The 20,790-nt window shown below is 48.2% G+C and overlaps 1 protein-coding gene across 1 annotated transcript in view; it reads right to left on the bottom strand.

The window, feature by feature from the left end:
• Positions 1–3,306: 3,306 nt before the first annotated feature.
• GALNS (galactosamine (N-acetyl)-6-sulfatase) overlaps positions 3,307–20,790 on the bottom strand; it is a 44,345-nt gene continuing 26,861 nt past the window's right edge. Inside the window, exons 12-14 of the mRNA XM_084294439.1 lie at positions 18,138–18,259; positions 8,214–8,331; positions 3,307–5,754 (exon numbers count right to left, since the gene is read on the bottom strand). Coding sequence (XP_084150565.1) covers positions 5,668–5,754; positions 8,214–8,331; positions 18,138–18,259 — 327 coding nt within the window. The 3' untranslated portion in view covers positions 3,307–5,667. The remainder of the gene's footprint in view (positions 5,755–8,213; positions 8,332–18,137; positions 18,260–20,790) is intronic.

The raw sequence follows: 20,790 nt of genomic DNA, 5'->3' as shown, positions 1-20,790 counted from the left end.
TCCCTGTAATTGTTCAACCTTTCAAACAGCAGCGCTGACTCCTACCGCAGTTTTCCATCCGAAAAAAAGAACTTTCCTAGAACCAATTTCCAAATGTGATGTCAAAGGGCTCCAGTTCTGGAATATCACCCGGGAGGTGTCAGCATCCGCTTGCGGCTCGGGGAGGTTCAGGGCTGCTCGGTGCCTGCCAGGGAACCACAGCCTCGCAGCCGGACCCCCCCACGGCTCCAGGGCAGGGGAAACGCCGTCCTCGCCTCTCCTTCTGACGCAGAGATTAAAAGGGCTTTGGGATCCTGCTGGGAGAGATGGTACTGAGGTTATGAGCACAGAAAGGGGGTGCGTGAAGGCTGGGGAGCTAACTCCTACCCCAGCAGTCAGTGGGGCTGTGCTGAGCGCGGAAGTTTCTGTTCCATCAGGGGATTTTGAGAAACTTCAGCGTGAAGTGGAACAAAGTGCCCGAAATTTCAACACGCCTCGCAAGGGGAAACGGGAACTCAACTTTCCTCTCGAATCCGCTGGAACGCTCGATTTCAATTTCAGCTTGAGAAACGCATGCACTTTAAAACCATTTTTTCTTTTTCTTTTTTTTTTTTTTCTTTTTTCTTTTTTTTTTTTTTAAATCGAATTTGAAATATCTTATTTCAACAGCCCAAGAATGCGGCTCCCCAGCCAGCTCCCCGGACCGACGCTCCAGCTCCGAGCAGCGAGCTTCGTTTCCCCCAGCAGAGGCGAAGGCGCCGCCAGCCAGCTCTGCCCTTCCGCAGCATCCTCGCCCAGCACCCCCTGCCCGCTGCAGGAGGCAGGATCAGGCCCTGGGAGAAGGCACAGAGCTCATCTCCCTTCCCCAGCCGGCCAGGAGGGGGTTTGGAGCCCGATCCAGAGCAAATGGATTTGGCACGCGTTCCTCGCTGCGCTGGCAAAGAGGCCCAGGGCTTTTTTGCCCCCATCCCTTTTGGATGGGAATCGCCCCACCAGCCCCCGTATCACCCAGAAGGGTGTTAAGTGACTCCAGGAGGGAAAAAAGGCAGAGAGAATCACACATCAGCTGCCAGATTGGCTCTCGAGAAGCTGGATGGCAGAGGGTTTTCTGCTCTTCTAAGCGACCACAGGCTTTTGGCTAGGGCTCCCCCTTTATTTAGGATTTATATAATCCGAACTAGACTTCGAGCAACAACAAAACTCTAAACTGCGGCAGGGGATATGAAGAAAACCAGCAAATAGGGGCTTCTCGCCGTGTCTAAAATAGACATTTTCCAGCGAAAAGAAGGGACCTAAAAATGGGATTTCAGTCCTTCCCCTGCAGTTGCTCTTTAATACTAACAGTTTAATTCAAGAGGCACCACTGTGTCGCTTTCTGATAACAAATGAAAAACACCAAACAGCATCAGAAAACAAAAGCAAAAGTTTTTTTCCAAGTATTAAAACTGTCAAGAAAAACAGCAAACAAGGCACTCCAGCTGCAAAACAGTTATTTGGGTATGAAGAAGCACTCGGAGTAACTCTTGGAGCGCAGGCTGTAAAGCTTCCCAGTGCTGAGGACCACAGCAGGATCCCTGGGGAGAGATTCTCAGAGATTCTCATCCAGCAGTGCTGGAGAGGCTGCTTGCAGCTCTGCACCGAGCTGCCTCCCAGCACTGGCTCCCCCCCAAGTCCCCGAGTGAAACCATTCTCACCTTCAAACATTTTCCTTCAGCTGCTGGAATTACTTCGCGTGACGACTGCGGAGATGCCCTCAGCGGAAGGAGGAGCGCTCTCAAACCTCCAGGAGAGCTTCGTCTCAGCTGCCTCACTTTGCACAAAGCCAGGAGGCTTTTGGAAGTCATCCACCACGGTTGGGCAAGGCTCGACTCGGCAGGTACTGAGAGCTGCGAGCGCCAAGCTTGCCAAGCTTCTGCACGGCAGCCACCGTCCCCAGTTCCACAACCTCCTTCTCAGCACCATTAGTTCCACTTCCTTTAGTAAAAGCCCGCTGGCATCCTCAATACTTGCCCGAAAACTCAGTCCCCAGACACTGCGAAAGGTTTTATTAGCAACCACGGGGCATCTCCCGCTCTTGTTCTGCTCCGAACTTTCCCGTTTTCACTTTTCAAGCCGCGCTCCCCGGCTCCGCAGTTGAAATGCAAAGGCGCGTTATCTCTCATCGCTGCACTCAATGCTGCTTGAAGGGCATTAACCTCGGCTCTAAGTGTTTGGAATTGATCTTCTGCTTTCCAATTCCACTGTTCAGATCCCCAAATTGCCGGTCCGCAGGGACTAATTTGCCACCGAAATAATCCATTTGTCGCTGCCGGTTTTTACATCAGGGCTCCGTTTTTGCAGCCACAGCCTGTAAATGCAGGGGGACTTTGGCCACGATTATTAGTTACATCAATTTCAGGAGCTTCTCTGCGTGGAGGGCTGGATGATAACACAGCCTCAGGGGCAGAGGAGGGAGAGTCACTCAGCTAATTGGAAATTAAAGGCCGGAGAGGAATTCCTTGGACTCTCAGCCCGAGCAGATATTAAGCTTTCAGCATTTTGGAGATGCATTTCAATACAAAGGAAGGAATGCCACAAAGAAGCAGTGAGGCCGACATCATCTTCCCCTCAGCCCCTGTATCTTGCAGCTCGGGGAAGGAAGCCACCACTGTCGGTCAGCAAATCCTGCCAGACCCACAGCGATCGTGTGCGCAACCCCAGGCAGCCCCTGGGATGCCACCACCTTCCCCAGCACGGGATGCCCCCAAAACGGGACCAACTGCGGATCAGGGGCTCTGGGTAATTATTAAGGGCAGATGTGGGAACACGTGCTGGCTGCCTCGTCCCCCAGGGTGTGCCTGGGGGGCTTTTAGCTGCCCCCCAGCAGAGCTGCAGGCTGCCAGGCGTTTATCCCTGCGGCTGTGCTGCTGTTGGCAGCCACTCGGTGCCCTGGTCCTCACACCAGCCTCCCAATTGTGCTCGGGCAGCTGTGTGGGCTGCGAAATTGATCCAGGGTAAAAATAATACAGGGAAAACAAAACAAGTTATTTTAAACCCAAGTCAGTCCCATGACCTGCAAGGCACATCCGTGAATCTACCCCGAAGCAGGGTGCCAGTCAGTTGTTTTACAGGTGTGTGCAGACAAACCACATCGTGCACTGCTGATAAGTTAGTTTATTTTCATCAGTTCCTTATCTCACAACTCTAAAATCTGTACATCTTTGGGAAAGGAACGGACTTAAAATTCCTAGCCATCCAGCTGTAAAACTACTACGCTTATTTAAATTTAAAGCAGTCGCTTCTTCATGCGAAGCTTTGATCTTTTATAATAAATGAACACGAAGCAGATGAGTAAACAAGCACCGGGTCAGCTCTGTGGCAGCAGCCAGCCTTCGAAGCGCAAAGTTTACACCCAGCACCCATGCACCGAGCGCCTGTGTCAGCAGGGGGGGACGACTTCGGGTGCTGGGTAACCAGACAAACACCGAGCAGGCTGAGAACAGGACGGCTTGTCCGAGCAAGCCCTGCAGACGGGGCGAAAAGCCCTAGCTGCAAAACTGCAAGCTGGGAAAAAGAAAAGAATGAAGTGGCAGGCAGGGGACACGGGGCAACAGGCGCTCAGTATGCTCACAATGTGCACGCTGCAAGTGGTAAGAAGAAGAAACGTGTCCAGGCTAGTGCTCTGGTGAGCTGTGAGCCTGTGCTGGGATCTCTCAATAAGCACACGGAAAGACAAAGTGCTGGTGAAGTTTGCAGCAGACACGGGCAGAGCTATGCGAGAGCTGCCAGCAGTTCTCAGGGAGCTGCAGTGACGGACTCCCTCGTCTGGTGGGATCTTTATCTGCTGATAACAGGGCTCTGAACACGTCTCTGTGACACAAGCACTAACGCAGAGGAGGATCAGACCCAGAAAATAGAAAGCTGGGGGTTTCGTGTGTGGACAGACACACAGCTGCTGGCAGCCCTCCTACCAAACAGCACCACCAGGAACAGGGGGAGCCGAGTCTCAAAACTGATGACACCCTGCCAAAACAGGGAGAAATGTTATGAGTGAACTGAAAAATGCCTTGAGATGCCAGCGGGGACAATTAGGAACGAGGCAGAGCAGCTAAGACGCTTGGACTGCAAACAAATGTCATCTGCAGATGAGCAGGCAGCGAGGTTCCGAGGGGCTGGCAGCCGGCGCTGCTGGCTGGGATTCTGATGGATGGGGTGCGAGGAGCTGACTCAGGGGCTGTACTCATTGCAATCTTACAGGATTATCCAGCTCCATCAGACGTACAGGAGGAATTACTGCCGAGGAGATTACAGGTAGCATAAATCATGGGAACGGGGAGAAAGCGTTCGGGATTACAGGGCAGGTAAGAACACAAAGTGGAGGAGCCCGCAGCAGGCGGAACAGAGCGGTTAACACAAACTCTCAGCACGTCTCACGCCAGCCCCAGGCTTTGCTTGGGATGGAAGCAGGACTGTTTATAGTCCCAAGGCAGCAAAATGCCACGCAGAAAGGGCATGTGCCCTGTCTCAAACACAGGAGGGCTGGAAGTGAACCCGTCACTGGTGCAAACGGCGCGTTCATGATTGCTTCTGGCCATTCTTGCAGACCCGCAATAACCTGGCTAGGCTCTGTTCTGTCCAAGAGATGTTTATTAGCAGTAGTGAGGAGTGTAAAAACGGCTCAAAATCAGAGGTGAAATTTGCAGTGTGAAGTTATGCGAAGAATCTGCATTTACCGTGAACTCTGTTTAGAGAAGTGCTGCACCCAGACCCTGGAAAGTTTGCACAAGGAGAATTCCTCAGAGAGCATAGACTGCAAACAGGGTCAAGAGTTAACATCTGGTGTAAACGGGCATTTCTGAGCCTGCAGTTGGCTAGGCCCAGATCATGAGGCCAGAAGCGTGACTTAAACCATATTTGGACCTAGATTTTTGGAAACGAAGAAACCCCCTTAACTGAACAACTGCCCCGCAGCTCCCCAAGAACATGCTGCATGCCACCGACAAGGCAATACTTACAGGAACACTGTCTTCAAATTTCTTTACAACTTGACCTACTGAACGTTTGCAGCTACAGATGGCACGAACACAGGGTGTGCGTTGTCCCTGGAGCCAACCCCTTGGTCGAGGACAGGAGGGAGCACTTGTGCACACTCAGCGATGCTCAGCAGTAAAGCTGCACCCAGTACTTGCAAATTTAGGAAGAACGGGGAAAAAACAGGCTGGTGTCCAAAGAGTGCACAATGGAAATCGAATGTTAAAACAACAAGCGATAGGCAAAGAAAACACGGGGAGTTTGGGCAGGGTTTTCTGGCTACTGTACATTTCCTGCACCCCGTGGCCGCCGTTGGGGCATCCGCATGAGCACTGATTTGAGAGGTTGGGTGGAAGGAGCCAGAGGAAAGGTGCATCCGTGGTGGTTCTGAGCTAACAGCAAAGTTGTGCTTGTCCAGAGAGCTTTTAGAGTTGAAGTAGTCTTCACTGAGAATTTACCATTTACGGAAAGAACTAAAACAAGAGGGGAGTACAGGCTAAACCCTGAGCACTAGCAATATAAACACTGGCCCTTTTGGAAGAGCAAATGATGATATCACATATACATCACACCCTTCCCGTGTAAACAGGAGTGCCAACATGAGAAGACATGCATTGTAAACGCCGTGTCCAGCTGGTTATGGCTTTTCTGAGTAGCTCCTGAGGGCTGCATAAAAGGTCAATGAGGCCAAAAGCACTTCTTAGGATTCGACTCGGGTGGTTGCAGGCACTTCCCTAGTTTCTCACAGCCTGGGGGAGACCAATTCTGTTAGAAACAAACAAAATATAGAGAAAAATGAAGTCAAGCATTCATATCAGGTATGTGCTAAGCCCTGTACCCTAAGTAACCCCTTTCAGTTCTCACAAAGATGCTCTTATGTCCTCCTTGAAAGATAAAACCCATCTCACAACTGATGCTGCTGGGCTCATCACATTTCCAACTCCAAATCCTGTTCACAAAGGCTTTAGGAAGGACTTCAAATGGTTACACAGCAGACGATTCCCTTTGCTGGGGTACCGTGGGCTCTCCTGTACAAATGCAGCCTGCCAGGACTCTGGTGATTTCTTCTCTTTCTTGTAGGAGCAAACAGATCATGAGGTTTTGGTGGAACTCTGTTTTCCCATTCTGCCTTCAGAAATCTTTTATGGTCTTTCTCTGACCCTCTTCCTCTTCAGGTCTACCCATCCACGGGCGAGTTTTTATCACTACTAAAGGTCCGTTCAGCCCTGACCCATCGCCTTCTATTTATTTTTTCAAGTCATTTACGTTTGCGTGGAATTAAATTCCTATGGAGGGAAAGGAAAGCTTAACCCCAGAAAAAATGCCGGAGCAGGTTTCTGTTCCCTCCAGCTGACAACAGATGGCAGTGAGACACCAGCTATCTGCCAGGCAGAGCAGCACACAGCGCTGCGTGAAGGGCTTCAGATGATTCAGGAGCAATTAATGCTGATTTCTAACTCTGCTCCTCAATTTTAAAACGCGCAAGCACCACTGGGAGTTTCAGATGCTTGACCACTCTGTAGAGGCAACAGAGATTCAAAGAAACAAAGAAAATATTCATTTTTTTTTGGGAAAAACAGACTGCATCTGCTTCAGTTTCGCAGTCTAAGTCAGCTTTTGTGGATCAGGGCTGTAAGAGCTGAGAGCCCCGAGGAGCTCCATCTCCACTGCTGGTGGGCTATGCTACGGATGGGCCAGCAGAATTTCAAAGACGTTTTGGGGCATGGCTTTAAGAAGCGATGGTTATCTCCCAGCACCCCCCAAAGACAGGTTTAGGGTCCAACCAACCCCACCAATCCTGGTGCTCCAAGAAGATTTGGTTACCTTTAGTTCTGGTCTCAAAAGGCAGACAATAATTTGGTGCCTGTTTATTTTAGTTTTGTGACTGCGTCATCAGCCAATTAGAAGTGTACGTCGAATAGAAAATCTGTGATGTAAAAAAGCTTCCTGCTGAGATTTGAACATTTCTACCGAGATTAGAGCATCACCCAGCCCACTGGGGAGGGCTCTCCCCCTCAGACAGCCTGAATGACCTGGTTTGATGCAGTCTTTAACCTCTTTTGCTTATAGATGGCAGGTACGACTGGCCTAGGCTCAGCCAGGACATTGCCACAGCCAAAGCAGAAGAGGCAGCTTGTGGTCTGGTGAGAGGAAAGGCAAAACTTCTGCCCAGCTGAGAAAAGAACCAGATGTGTTCAGGGAGAAAACTGACCGTCAGCAGCCCCAATTTGAGAGCTGAGGATTTGGGATGAAGTCCAGGAGATGTTCAGTGTATGCCTACACTTTACGAAGCAGTTTTGGAGCTGGAGTCCACCCAGAAGAAATGCCCTTCCACTGAAGGGCTCTGGCAGGCACTGGGGAGAGTCCCTGAACCCAGAAAGTCCCAGAGGTGCACGGAACAGTGTTTGTTAAGGGAAATGTTGAATAACAAAATAACACAGGAACAATGGTACTTCAAATCTTTTTTGCTGCTTAACATCCAAAAATAAAAGATGTTACTAAACTAAAAAAGATCTTTGCCTTCTTACTGAACAGACAGCTCCACATTTTGAACTTTTCTATCTGTCTGGAGACAGACCCCAGGCAGCAGGTACTCACTGTTTGTTTGAGGAGATTATTTCGGTGTCAGGAAGACTTTGCCTGTTACTATTTCGTGTCAGTCTTTACAGGCACATCCCCTTAAAACTACACAACCTCTTGTCATCCGACAGCTTTATCTAATATGGACCATCCAGGTTTTTTCCAGGTTCACAACAAAGCAAGTGGCGTTTGATAGGAAAGGTAAACTGTGACTTTCCAGTGTTTAATTCAAACTGGCCTGCAGACCTGCAAACACATTTGGCCTGCTTCAAGCCAGAAGGACTTTGGAAAAGACAGGCACAGGTGGACTTGGAGGGGACTGAGCTACACCACAGATACTCGCTGATACAGCACAAAAAAAAGACAAGAGGCTCTGTCTCAGTCCCACCACTCGAAATGTAGAGGACTTGTGAGATTTGCAGAGGGGGGACTAGAAAGGAGAAGCATCTGCAGTTGTCGATATCTCGAAGGAAGGAACTCACAGTTTATCACAGCGTGCTGAGGGACTTGGCAGACATTGCCCAGCCCTCCCCTCTGTGGAAGGACAGCCTCCTTCTTCTCCATCCCTTCCCGACAGCAGGTGACTTTTTAAATGCAAAATATAGTTTAAGATGAGATTTTTTTTTGATGTTTTAGCTACTCACCATGACGGCCTTGTCGCACACGTTAAGCTGTGGCACTCCTGGCACCATGGTCTCCTTGTGCTGCTGCACCACGGCCGATATTCGCTCCATAACTCCTTGGTATTCTTCACTGGCAAAACTAGAACGGGAACAAATGATGGAAGTTATTAGCGGGGCTTCCAGAATGCAACTGTTTGGAGACAGAGCATGGTTAAAGCATCCACATCGCTCAGCTACGTCAGCCTTTTTCTGGGCCATAGCAAAGGAGGAGAGCCTGTAAACACGCAGCCGACGCTAACCGCCCACGGGTCCGTGGGGGAATGAAGCATCTGAGCTGGCAAAATCCATCCTGGCTGGGCCTGGAGGCTGCAGGGTTGAGCTGCCCAGCCCGGGGGAGCACAGCACAGAGGCACGTGGCTCCCCGCGGGTCATCAGCCTGGGGCTTCAGGTTGGAAAACTGCCTGCCCCACGGCCCCAAATGCCTGATTCCCTGGGGGATGCCACTAGCAAGGAAGGGTGTTGGGGTTGTGCCACGTGTGAGGTCACCCAGTTCTGGATATTTTCATCCTCTGCTCTTTCGAGGGCTTTTCTGTAGCACAGAGGCATTTAGGGAAGGAAAGGGAGTCGATGTCAATGCTTGGTTTTTCAAGAGTGTTCTTAAGCGAAGGCTTTCAAACACAACCACCCATTAGCCAGTAAAACTTCACAATCACCGAGTAAAAAGAACTAACGTTATGCAAACAGGAAGATGGAGAAGAATAGAAGTTACTTGTCCAAGACAAGAATACCTCCTCCGTTTCGCAACATCCACCCCGGGGTTCTGCCCCTCTACATTCTTCCATTTGGGCTTTATTATTCCAAGCTGGGACCCATCTGTCATGCTCCAAGCCCTCATACCACGTTATAAATTGCCAGCTTTGTATCCAAACTCTTACCCCGGTAGGCACTTGTTTAAGCAGTTCGGGGTGCACTCTGCTAATATTTCAAGTATTCCTAAAACGGAGGACGGCTTCCCAATGATCTCATTTTGCCCATCACGTTCAGAGCCACTTCAAAAAACAGAGAGCGGCAAATTGCTTCTGAAGATAAAAGAGGAACAATGCAGCCTGGTCCTGACCTCAGGCTCCCTTTGCTTCCAGTCCAAGCTGGCCACCAGCCCCATACTCCAGCTAATTTCCTTCTTTAAAAAACAATCACATTTCGAAGCCCAGCAATGTGCCAACAGTTTCCAGTAAGCCCTATAAATATCGCATCTCGGCAGCCGTCCAGGGAGAAGCTGATTGCGGGGATGGGCCTGAGCTTTGCTGATAGAGAACCGGAAGGGAATTGGAAATGACAAGCTCCAGCAAACGAAGCTGTTGCTCTCACACCCAGCTGGCTGGATCCTGAGGGAGAGGGAATCACCAGGATCAGATCCCCGTGGATCACCCTAAAAGATCGCTGCGGCGAAGCTCCCGAATTTGCGCGCTCCTCTTCCCGCGCATCCCATACCTCAGCTCCCACGGCAGGCAGCTGAAAAAGGAGGGCTGCAGAAGTTTGGGAGCTGCCAAAGACCAGCTGTGACTCACGCCCTTGCTGAGGACACTCGAGGCAGCAGTGGCTTGGCTCAGTGAGGTGGGAGCGTTGCATCCTGGTGGCACAACGGCCTTTCGGCTCGGCAAGATTTTATCTGGCAGCTCTCCGCTCGCGTTTCAGATGCGCAGGACTGCCAGCGCAGCAGCACGCTTGGGAAAAAAAAAAAATCAAAACAGATCCTTCAAAGAGGCGGAGAGCATTTCAAGCTAACCCTTGGTGACACACAGAGGACGGCCAACAGGGGAGAGCCTGCGTGCAGAGAGAAAAGGCAACAAAGGCAGGCACGCCGAGGGAGCGTACCCAAAACCAGGGCAAGTACCAGGGGTGCACGCAGCGTGTTGGACATGGGAGCTGCAGCCTGCTCTGCTGAGACCAGAGGAAACGGGGGTGTCACAGGCTTTATTTCAGAGCCTGCACGCTCGAGGGATGTAAATGGTGATAAAACGTGGCTTAGGGAGACACGCGTGCTGCAGCGTTTTCAGATTTTCTAACGCACTTATTGTTTCGGGGTTGGGAAGCTCTTCCAAGCCCCTAGCTAATCACCCTTCATTAAAATCCTCGTATTAAGGATTAATGTGAATTAATACAGACTTCAATCAATTGTTGGAGTCTAACAGATATCGCAGATATCTGATCATTTAATGCCTTCTGCTGCTGCTCTTGTAACCACCTAACGTGTGTATTTTTGTCACATACTCGTGTCATCTCTCCAGCGTTTAAGATCTTTTGGAAGTGGACCCATAAGATAGTGTTGCTGCTAACTAATTAAGCTCCACAGCATCTTTGCAAATATTTAAGTGCTAAAGAGCCCAATTTCATCCTTCGAAAGGGCTTTTCATACATACGATTCCAAATTAGCTATAATCTGGACAGACCACTGGAAAACACAGCTGTGGTCTGGATGAACGATAAACAATATGTTGTCGTGACTGCTGGTTTTTGCTCCAAATATGCCAGTCCTGTTGCAGTGCAAAAAAAAAATAAAATCTTTTTGCTGTAATCTTGAATACCACATTTATTCACAGCATTGTTGCTCATTAGCAACCTAAGCCACGTGAACGCTGCAGCATAACAAAGTAGGCTCACGTCATTTAAATCATCCTCTTGCTTTAATTCCTGTGTTGGGGATGCTCCCGGCTGTTTCAGCTAGCTCAGCAGCGACAGGAAATCTTGGCCTAACCTCAGCTCCTGGTGGTTTTGAACTGCTCTCCCCTGCGGCTCCTCCACTCTTAGATTATTTGAGCATTTAGCATAGGCTGAATGACTTCCCCAAAGCATGCTAGAAATGGCTTGGCACGTATAAAAGACTTGCACTTCTCACATAAGCACAAAGCTGGCTCAAGCTAAAGAACATGTATAGATTATGCTCCGAGTCACACTGCTAACCTATAAACCTTGTCTCCGTAGGGCTTAACATGCTCTTAAGCTGACTAAACCTGTTGACACTAGCTTAAAACATATCCGATTGCAGCTGTCTTCCTGGTGTCCGAGTACACAGCAGCGACAGAGTGCCGTAAGGTGTCATTCAAGGCTGGGAGATCACCAAAGATCGGCTTCAGATGGCTCAGTTAATCACAGGAGCTGTGCCTCTCACCCAGAGGCACGTCTGGTCTCCGATTCCTGCAGGATGGCACTCACCCGAGGCTTGCATTTGCAGTGACACCGGAGCCAGCATCGAGATGAAACAGGGCTGTTTTTGCTGTTGAAGGATCACAGCACTTGGAGAGTCCCCGTTCCTCACTCTGAGGAGCTCGGATCTTGCTCAGACCAAGCTGTTCAGCTCCACAACGCCTCACAAGCCCCAGCATCCACGCAATGTTCTGTGAATTATTTACTGACTGCATGCAGTGGGTTAAAGCTGTCTCCAGCCCTATGAAAGAAATGCGTTTCGTGACAAAATCTGCAAGGGAAGAACGCCTTTAATCTGCATGTAAGATGGGGATAATTGCTTCATGGTAATCAGTCTGAGTTGTTAATGGAGACGAGAACCTCTCCTCTTCTTACACCAGAGTCCCATCCTTTCCTTGAGTGCACACGAACTGGGCTGCAAGGGCAGGGCTTGCTGCATTCTCCACGACAAGAAAAGATAATGTTCTCTATACAGGTGTTCAGGCATTATTGCCTGAACGAGGATCCAGACCTCGCTGCCTCCAGGGCACGCCGTGCTTTCTATTCGAGCTCGACAATCCTGCGGAAGGAGAGCTGGGAATATCACTGGAAGAATGAGAGCGCAGCAGCGCGGGTGAGCAGGTGGTGTTGTGAGGAGTTTGCTAAAAGAGATCCCCCAGCGCACACAGAATTATTCCACGCTCAGAATGAGCGCGCGGGGTGGACAAAGTCCAGGGTCATTACACTAATTGACACTTTACCTCCGGGAAGTCTCTGGGGAGCCAATCAGGGCTGGATGGCGAGCGCGGGGTCCCAGGCACAGGTGTGGCCTGTGCTTAGTTCATTTAGTGTAATTGTGCCTTGGCAATCTGCTCCCATCTCCTCCCTCGCCAAACAGCTCCGAGTGTAACCTGCTCGGCTATTAACCCCACCGTGCCCTCCGGTGAAATTCGGGTTTGGAAGGAGAAGGGTTTGTCTGACACCCTGATTCCGGTGTCGGAGCAGCGTTTCAGTCCTCTGCCTTTAGGTCTTCTGACATCCTGAGCTGCGAGGAGGAGGAGGACAGGGCGATTCTCCACCTAATGAATACACCCAAACCACAGGAAATCAAAGAGCGCTTTCAGCATTTTTTAAATCTAGATCTTGATGTATTAATTTCTAGCTCTTCCTGATGATTCATATAGGGCCACAACACCATATCTCGGCCCTGGCAGTGACAGGACCACGTTATTATTCAGAAGAACGTACCAGTGGTTATTTTGCAGAGCAATTCACTGAAATCTGACAGCGGGCTCTCCACAGCAGCTTTCGGATTTGCAGCATGTTTCACCAGACACACGTGAAGTCAGGGCAGCACACAAAACTTGGCTAACGATTTGTGTATTTTAATTCCTTCTTCACTGAATTATTTTAATTAAACTTTGGTTTGTAATTGTGAAATACTCACGCCCAGGCTCAGGTAATTTGGTTTTATCTGTTATCAGTGCTGTGAGGCTGCTCCGCAGTATGGTATCCAAGTTTTGATCTTGTCCCATTACTCAGTCTTCCTCTGTTCCTCTTTCCTATTATCAAATTTATCTGGAATGTAAAGTCTGTACAATAGATGACACAGACAACAGGTTTAGGACTCCAGAACGTGGCAACTTGCAGTTACTGGAGAGACTCAAAGCCACAGAAAAAACAAAAAGGAATCAAACAGAAAAGCACAGGGTAGCCCATGCTGTAAGGCACCGGACAGCAGGTTCATTGCTGAGGCTTTTTATCCACCGTTCACCACGGTTTCCACAGTTGTAGTTCTCCTCAAAGCCACTTCTCCTGTGGCAGCAGTGAATTCGCTCCTGCAATGCAGCTGTTGCCATTTCCTTCTGTTTTCAACAAGATGAGGAGTCAGCATCTCCCCTGGGCAAAATTCCGGCTTTGTTACACTTTTTTTTTTTTTTTTTTCTCCCTGTTTTGCACCTTCTCTCTCTTTTCTCAACAGAGAGGTTTCTGCCCTGATGGGTAAGGTGAGACTGGCAGCTTTCCTATCAGATCCTTTCCCCTTTAGCTTCCCTTCAGGAGCTTCTCCCCGTCTTTTCTGGTTCCATAACCAGTGCAATTACCTCTCTGATGATTTTCAGGATTTTCCATCTGCTCAAAATAGGCACTTGTGAGCTCTTTTGTTAATTAATGTGTTCTAAAATCATTATGTTCATCAACCAAGCCTTATCACTTCCATTTTTTCCCTCCATAATAGTAAAATCTATTGCCCTAAGTAAAATATAGGGATTTTGACATTCACAATTTATTAAACTCGGTTCTGAGCAGAGCCAATAGTTCAAAGCAGAAGTCGCTATTAACCTGGAGTACCGGCAAGGTGTGAGCTGCACTTAATTGTTATCAAGGCTTTGTTTTGTACCTCTGGTGCAAACTGACAATTTCAGAGCTTTCTGGTATGAGCTCCTTTGGCAGCTTCGGAGTCTGACCTGAACTGCACTTTGTCCTTCCGTTTGTGTGGTGTCTTTTGGTAACTGTATTTTTAGCAATGCCAGATTTTGCTAGGTATTGTTGCTTGTCCTCTTCCTGACTGGCATGGAGTATTTTACTAAAAGCGTATAAATCCAACAATATTTGATGTGGGTAGTAAAGCTGGCAATTGGTTGTGAAGATACCAACAGGTAATTTGACTGAATTTCTCAAATACAGGTTGGATAGAGAAACAAATTCCCTGTGTGTGATTTAGGAGCCACACAATCCCCTGAACGTAACAGACTTTGGTAAAGAAAGGCAGTGATCAGATCTTTTAGCCCTGCATTCCGATAAATCTGGTACCAGAGGCACCCCACAGTTGGAGTGCTTTCATACGAAGAGAAAACCAAACAAACATTGCATCTAGGGAAGAAGCAAAATACTGCTTAGGCTTACAGAAACACTTCTGCTTTGTGTGGTGCTTAACGCACAATCTCATTTAGATTTAAAAGCTGAGAGCTTACAAAACAAACGAGCAAAAAAACCCTTCTATCACACAGCCTACACAGATCTAGTCAATCTCTTGGATGACAAGACACACAAAGTTCACTTCTCTCTAGACAAGGACTAGATAACAAGGTAACTTACTTATATAAGAGTTACATTACCATGTCTGGCAACCAAAAGAAATATTATTTACCAGTAACCACCCTTCTTTGAAACAGACTGCCCACATATACCTTCAGATTGCAGGTGTTCTTATTCCAGGTACCTCTCCAGATGTCAATTTTGCCTTATCAGTACCTGTAGACATGTTCGTGCCCTACCTCATCCTGCAGCCATACAAACGTAGAGCTTGCCAAGCTCCTCTCAACTCCAGAACCCCACAGCTGTCAGAAGAATCCTCCTCCTTGCAGAAGAGAGGGGGATAAAAGCTTGGTAGTGGATGTCTCTGATGCTAATGCTGAACACACGAGTCCTGAAGGTCTGCTACAGGACAGGGATCCTGCCCCATGCAGCCCACTGACGTGCTGATGTGAATATGCCTTGGGCAAGCTCAGGCAGCGTGAGAATTCATAACGTGCTTCTGGCATTGCTGTGAGCTCCGACTAACCACACGCAAAGCTGGTGGAGCTGCTGGGCTGCCGGGGTGAAGTCCCAAACCAGACAGAGAAATGTCAGCAATTATCTTTTCAAGGCAACAGGGACCAACACAATTATGCCCCTTGGCAGCAGCCGAGATGCTGGAGGTGATCCAGCCCAAAACAGAGGGGCAGGAGCAGGAAGGAAGAGACATGCACAGGGATGCGTGCACGATCTTACACGTCAAGGAACAGAAGTGCAGGGTGCCATATGGCCCCGGACTGCCAGACGTGTCCTCAACATGATGACAGGGGCTGCTTGTAATTGCCTGACCATTTTTTCCACCGCATGAAAAGTGCTCCTGGGGGAGAGAAGCTTTTGCTGATAATGTTTCCAGGCAAACTCCAGGAAATCCAGCAAGCTGTGTCAGGAAGAGGAAGGACTTGTCCTGCTTCACCACAAGACCCAGAGAGCTGAGAACTTGACGTGTTGTCCCTAGATCTCAAAGGGCTTGAATCTGCAGCGATCCCTTTAGTTCTCCAGGAAAGACTGAAAAAGCTAATCCCCACGTTCGGAGATGAACTGAAATCAAAGCCTAGAAAAAGCCACACAGTACCTGGTGCTCAGTGTCACGACCCAAAGCCTGTTCAAATGAGACTGCCTGAGTGTAAACCAAGAGCGTCGCCACAGCTGACTGATCTGATTGATTTCCAGGATGCCCTGGCTCTGAGATCTCCTAAGATCCTAAAAGGAGCCCAAATATATAAGCACTAAAATCTCTTTGGAGGTGTGTGAGACAACTGTCCTTCAGCTGAAGCAATGAAACCTCTTTACGGGTGGTTTTGCATGCGACCCTGTGCCAAACTAACTCAAACCAAGAGACGTAACAGATGACTAAAATCATCTTAGGGAGAAGGAAAGGTAGCACTAAAATAAGAAATAAATAAATAAATAAATGATTGAAAACAGACAGAGAAACAGAGGAAATCAGTGTACCGTGCTGCCTCTTCCCAGTCTTCAGAACAGCAGCAAAAATAAAATAACGAAACCCGGTGTGGATTTCACGAGGCAAAGTAGTAAAAGTAAATTAAATAGAAGAGAGGAAGGTACCAAGAAATCAGGGACGCGACACAATTTTTTCTAAATGCTTTGGCAACGTAATGACTCTCCAGAGGAGCCACGCTGGTGGAAGAGCTGTACGATACACCCTGTTCCTCCACGGCTGCCTGAGGACGAAGGGAGGAGCGGGGCCAACACGGACTGCGAACACACAAAAACCTCAGGCTGGAGCTGAAGCGATCCGAATACAGCCAGCGTGTACGGACAGACAGATACATGCTTGGAGGGGAATGCTGGATTCCCTTCTGAGAAACATCAGTGTCGGGACTCCCAACAGGCTGGCTGCCAAGGGGGATAATTAAGCTAAATAAAAATACACAACAGAAACAGCTCCACAAACGAGGATAATTTAATTACCGCGTTGGATATAGGAGACCCACTTCCCATGAGTTTTCCATTGTGACCAGAGAGGAGACAATAGCAACATAACGTGCTGCAGAAAGGAAGATTCATTTACTAGAAGAAGCTTTCTATTACGGTCTGTATATTAACCAACATCGCAGCTCTCCACAATCGTGTATTCATCTTGGTAAAAAAAATTCAATCAAGGAAACAGCTTTGAGTGTCCAAAAAATAATAACAAAAAAAAAAAAAATCAATGAAGCCATATACGAAGTGACTGCAGATGTAACACTGGAATTTATTTCAATGCTCAGCCCACGGTGGCTGTAAGGAACGTCTAATAAGAGGGAAGCATGTGTCCTGCAAACACCCTTTAAGCAAGATTTCCTCTCCCTCACATTTGGGAGAATTTGAGAGTACACAAATAAGAGAAACTACAGTTTACTTAACACTACCATTTGTTTGATTTTAGGAAAAAGAGGTCTTTCTCTATCCATCCATCTTCCTAAAATAAAATAGCTGTTAAACTGAATAGAGCATAATCTCATCTGGAATCTCAACCCAGTAGCATCATTTCACTGAGCTGAATTTAAAATACAGGAGCTGCAGAGTTGCTTTATTCATTAGTGCTGAAATGCAATAGAAAGCAAGAGCTAACGTGCTGGGCTTCTGAAGAGCTTTATACGCTGTATAATGTACCTCTAGGGTGCTCGTCTGTTAAGTGAGAGAGAAGTGAAAATATTTTTCCTCCCCTTCTCTCTCTAGTGAAAACACTTAGTGGACAGCACAGGCTCAGTTCTTTTGGAAGTAATGGAGCGAGTCTATCCACTCAATTATTTAAAACAGTTGAGTAATTGCAGCCCTGTCAGCTCCGAAAACATCTCTCTGGTAAAGCTGCTGCACAAAACCATTTCTGCACAGGCAGGCACAGCAGCACTGGTTTTCCCTTTATTTATTTCCACATTCCCTGAGGCAGGGCCACTAGTGAGGGACGAGGCTGAAGGCCTCTGGCTGCATCTTGTCCTGCCAGAGGGTAAAACTGAAGCCAGCAGAAGGCGGGAGGGAGGTGGGGACACCTTGGCAGCTATTTTGGAGATGCCAGATTGATGTGTGGACTGCGCTGGCTGATGGCTACATAAATCCGTACAGAAATCTCTCAGGGCATGGTGTGTGCTGGAGATAAATATTACAATAGTAGGCTTATAGGAAAATGGATTTAGATAGCCAGGAGAGTTCAGAAAGGGAAAAGGATTGGGCAGAAAGTCCTCTTGCAAAGACTCTCTGGAGAAGCTCCTCTAGCAGGGGCTAGGAAATTGGAAGATTACCCAATTTGCCTTCCCAGATTCCAATGCAGCGTGTAGAAAAAACACCATGGCAAGAAAGATCACTAGATGCTTCCTCCCTAGCCCCAAAACACACTGGGAATTGCAGAAGACTAGCTCAAGTGCACGTATTCCTCACCACTGCTTCGTTCCACACCTACCCTTCACGTAGTTCCTCTGTTCTATCCAAAAGCAAACGTTTTGCCTTCTCCATCAGGGGTGCTAGGACACAGAACAAGACTCACAAGTGGAGCCACGGACATGTGCACATCCATCTAAGCTCGACCAACTGAAAATATTTGGTCCTTTTTATTTACTGTTCTCACTAGCGATAGCTTTTTGGGCCAGTTTTCAAGCAGACTGTAAAAACCAGCTATTGAGGCAAATGAATCACATAAAGCAAACGCTGATGGTGCTGAGGGTTTGCACATCTTTGTTAACTGCTCACCTTAATGGGTACTTTTCTCCAGGGTCCCTCCCCAGATGGAAGAGCAGCGGCAGCGTGGTATGCTCCTCCTGCGTATGCGTTGTCACTCCAGAGACGTTCTGCCCAGGGCAGAAATCAATGCCCTGCAGTGAAGAGGAGAAAAGAGGTCACCAGGGGTGAAGCAGGTGAGGGAGCAACATTTTAGCTGGTGCTGCTTTCTCTTCAGCATCTTACTCCAACACACCCACAAACACCAGATTTGTTTTAAACCCAGAGAGTCCACTCTAGTCTCCAAAACGTATTCTGATCTGATGAGGTAAAACAAGGTGACAACATTGGCACTGTACTGACATAAAAGCTGAAACAGGCCTCATAGTTTTGCCTTATAAAAAAAAGTAATCTCTATAAAATATTCATTAAAATGAAATGGCACAACAGAAGACGAAAAACATGAAACCATTTAATCATAAGAATTTTTCATGGGGAAAGCATCTCCTCTCTTTGGTTTTCCATGGCTTGGAAATAACCAGGGATTCAGATCACGTGGCAATTCTCACCAAAAAGCAGCAGTTTCCCAGGAAAGATCTGGCCAAACCGAGGGGCATCACCCTGAGAGGCAGTGGGCACCCACCAGCCTCCCTGAAAACCTGTCATGCCATCAGGCCTGAAGGATCTGCTTCACGGAAGAGCAGAGAAAATCCAGTTAATTTTAAAGAAATGGGGGTGCATTTGTTGACCTGATTTGCAGCATCTCGAAGCTGGCACTGAGGCACTCACCTGGGATCGAGAGCTGTGCTGAAAGAACCCCGTTATGCCTGGAGAGATTCCTGTTGCTAACATTTAAATCTGCAGGGTGAGAGGCTGGGATTTCCCCAGCAGCATGAAGGGCACAAGGGTTGGGACTCGCTGCTTGCCAGCAGCAACAGGTTCAAGTGCTCGGCGAGGGACAGAGCGAGCTGTCTGCTCCCAGATCCAGAGCAGATGCAGATCTGCCCTCGCACGCCTCGCCAGGCTGCGTCTCCCCAGCTCCAGCGGGTGATTAGCCAGATGCCAAGCTCCCTAATAACCCCGAGCCTGGGCTGGGGGGCGAACAGAGCTCATTTAGCCCTGGGAACTGCAAAAAATGTAAAGCGCTCATTTCACTGAACAGCAAATAAAGCAGGGGGCCCCACAGACCAGCACGGGCTAGCACCGAGCGGACTTGTTAAAGCTGGGTTTTACAATTCCAGCTGCCACGCTGCGCCCTTACAATGCCTCAAAATGCCCCGAGACACGGACAGAGACGTGGAGAGAAGGTAAGTGGGAATATTTCAATGGAGGTGGGAAGGCAGCTGCAGGATTTGCTTATAAAACAAACAAACTGAAAGGCTCTCTACAGATGTGGGTAGGATTTGATTGGCAAACAATTTTCTAAAAATATCCCGTGTTTTTAATGGACAGCTGGTCAGTGGAGCAGTTAATATTCTGCTTTTCAATAAAGCAAGAAGGTTAGAAGCCCATAAAATCCCATTTATCTGCACACAGCTATAGATTCCTGACTCACTGACTGGAAAAATAAGAGAGTTGCTTGATAGGTTGTAGTGACCGACCAATAATGGACTTTAAATGGATACAAAAATGATTGACCTTCCCACCTTCTGATGCCACAGGCCTCTGAAACTGAGTGAAAAATAGATTTATTTCTTTTTTCTTCCAAAAGGAACCGTTAATGAAAAGGTATCAAAGCCTACATAACATCCAAATTATAATTTGGATGCAAATCAAACAAGCAATTTAATTAAGAGCCTGCTAATTGGTACAATACTCTTCAGCTGCAAATGCGTTAGTCTGAAAGATTTCAGTCTCCTGGGTATTTGTTTATCCATTGCTCTGTTTGCATTTCCTCTTCTGCTCCCCGTGGCTGAGGCTCCAGAACACGGCCCAGGCCAGGTCCCAGGGGATGCTCGGAAAGGTGCTGCGACTCCTCGCCTGGTGCCTCCAGCCAAAAGCTGTCCCCTAACCCCAGCAGCCAATGCCCTGCTCAAAGGTAGGCTGCTGGGGAAAGCAATAACCAAACCGACTGTTTTGTGACGCAGAAATGACTCTCCTCAAGCGCTGCTGGAACCACACGTTGAATTTCCGAGGCTTTTCAACTTCATCTCCACAAATGTAACAGGCTGTTATTATCTTTATGTAGTGTGTGGCTGCTAATATCCAACCAACAGAGACAGCTCAAAATGCTTTCTAGTTGGTCATTGGCAAATGAGCAAAATACAAGATATAAAATTATAACCCTCACTCCCCTGCCCAGCATCCCAGGAAGCAACGCACTGAGCCTCAGCTGGTGGAGCTTGGTCTTCTGCCCATTTGACAGAAAAGAACATTTAATTTATCATTCACAAGCTCTACTCTCTTCTGATTCTTATCTCAAAGCATTTTTGGTTCTCAGGATGGAAAGAGAAGTCAGCTCCACCAGCAAGCTGCAAGTCTGGGATCCTCGAGTCTGGATTGCTTTTATTTTCTGGAGCCAAACCAGTGTACACTAAAGCTGCCCGAGATGTGAGCAGCATTTAACGATGAGACAACCCACACTCCGGAGCATCTGGATAATGCCTCTAGTTGCTTGGAAAGCGTGCAGATTTGGCCAGGGGTGCTGCTGAGAGATGGGGAAGGGATGTGCCAAAGCCCTTTTTGC

The sequence above is a fragment of the Netta rufina genome (assembly GCF_964035555.1).
Source record: "Netta rufina genome assembly, chromosome: 13".
Classification (NCBI taxonomy): Eukaryota; Metazoa; Chordata; class Aves; order Anseriformes; family Anatidae; genus Netta; species Netta rufina.
Note: the sequence above shows the minus strand (reverse complement) of the source record. Positions and strands in the feature narration are given on the sequence as shown.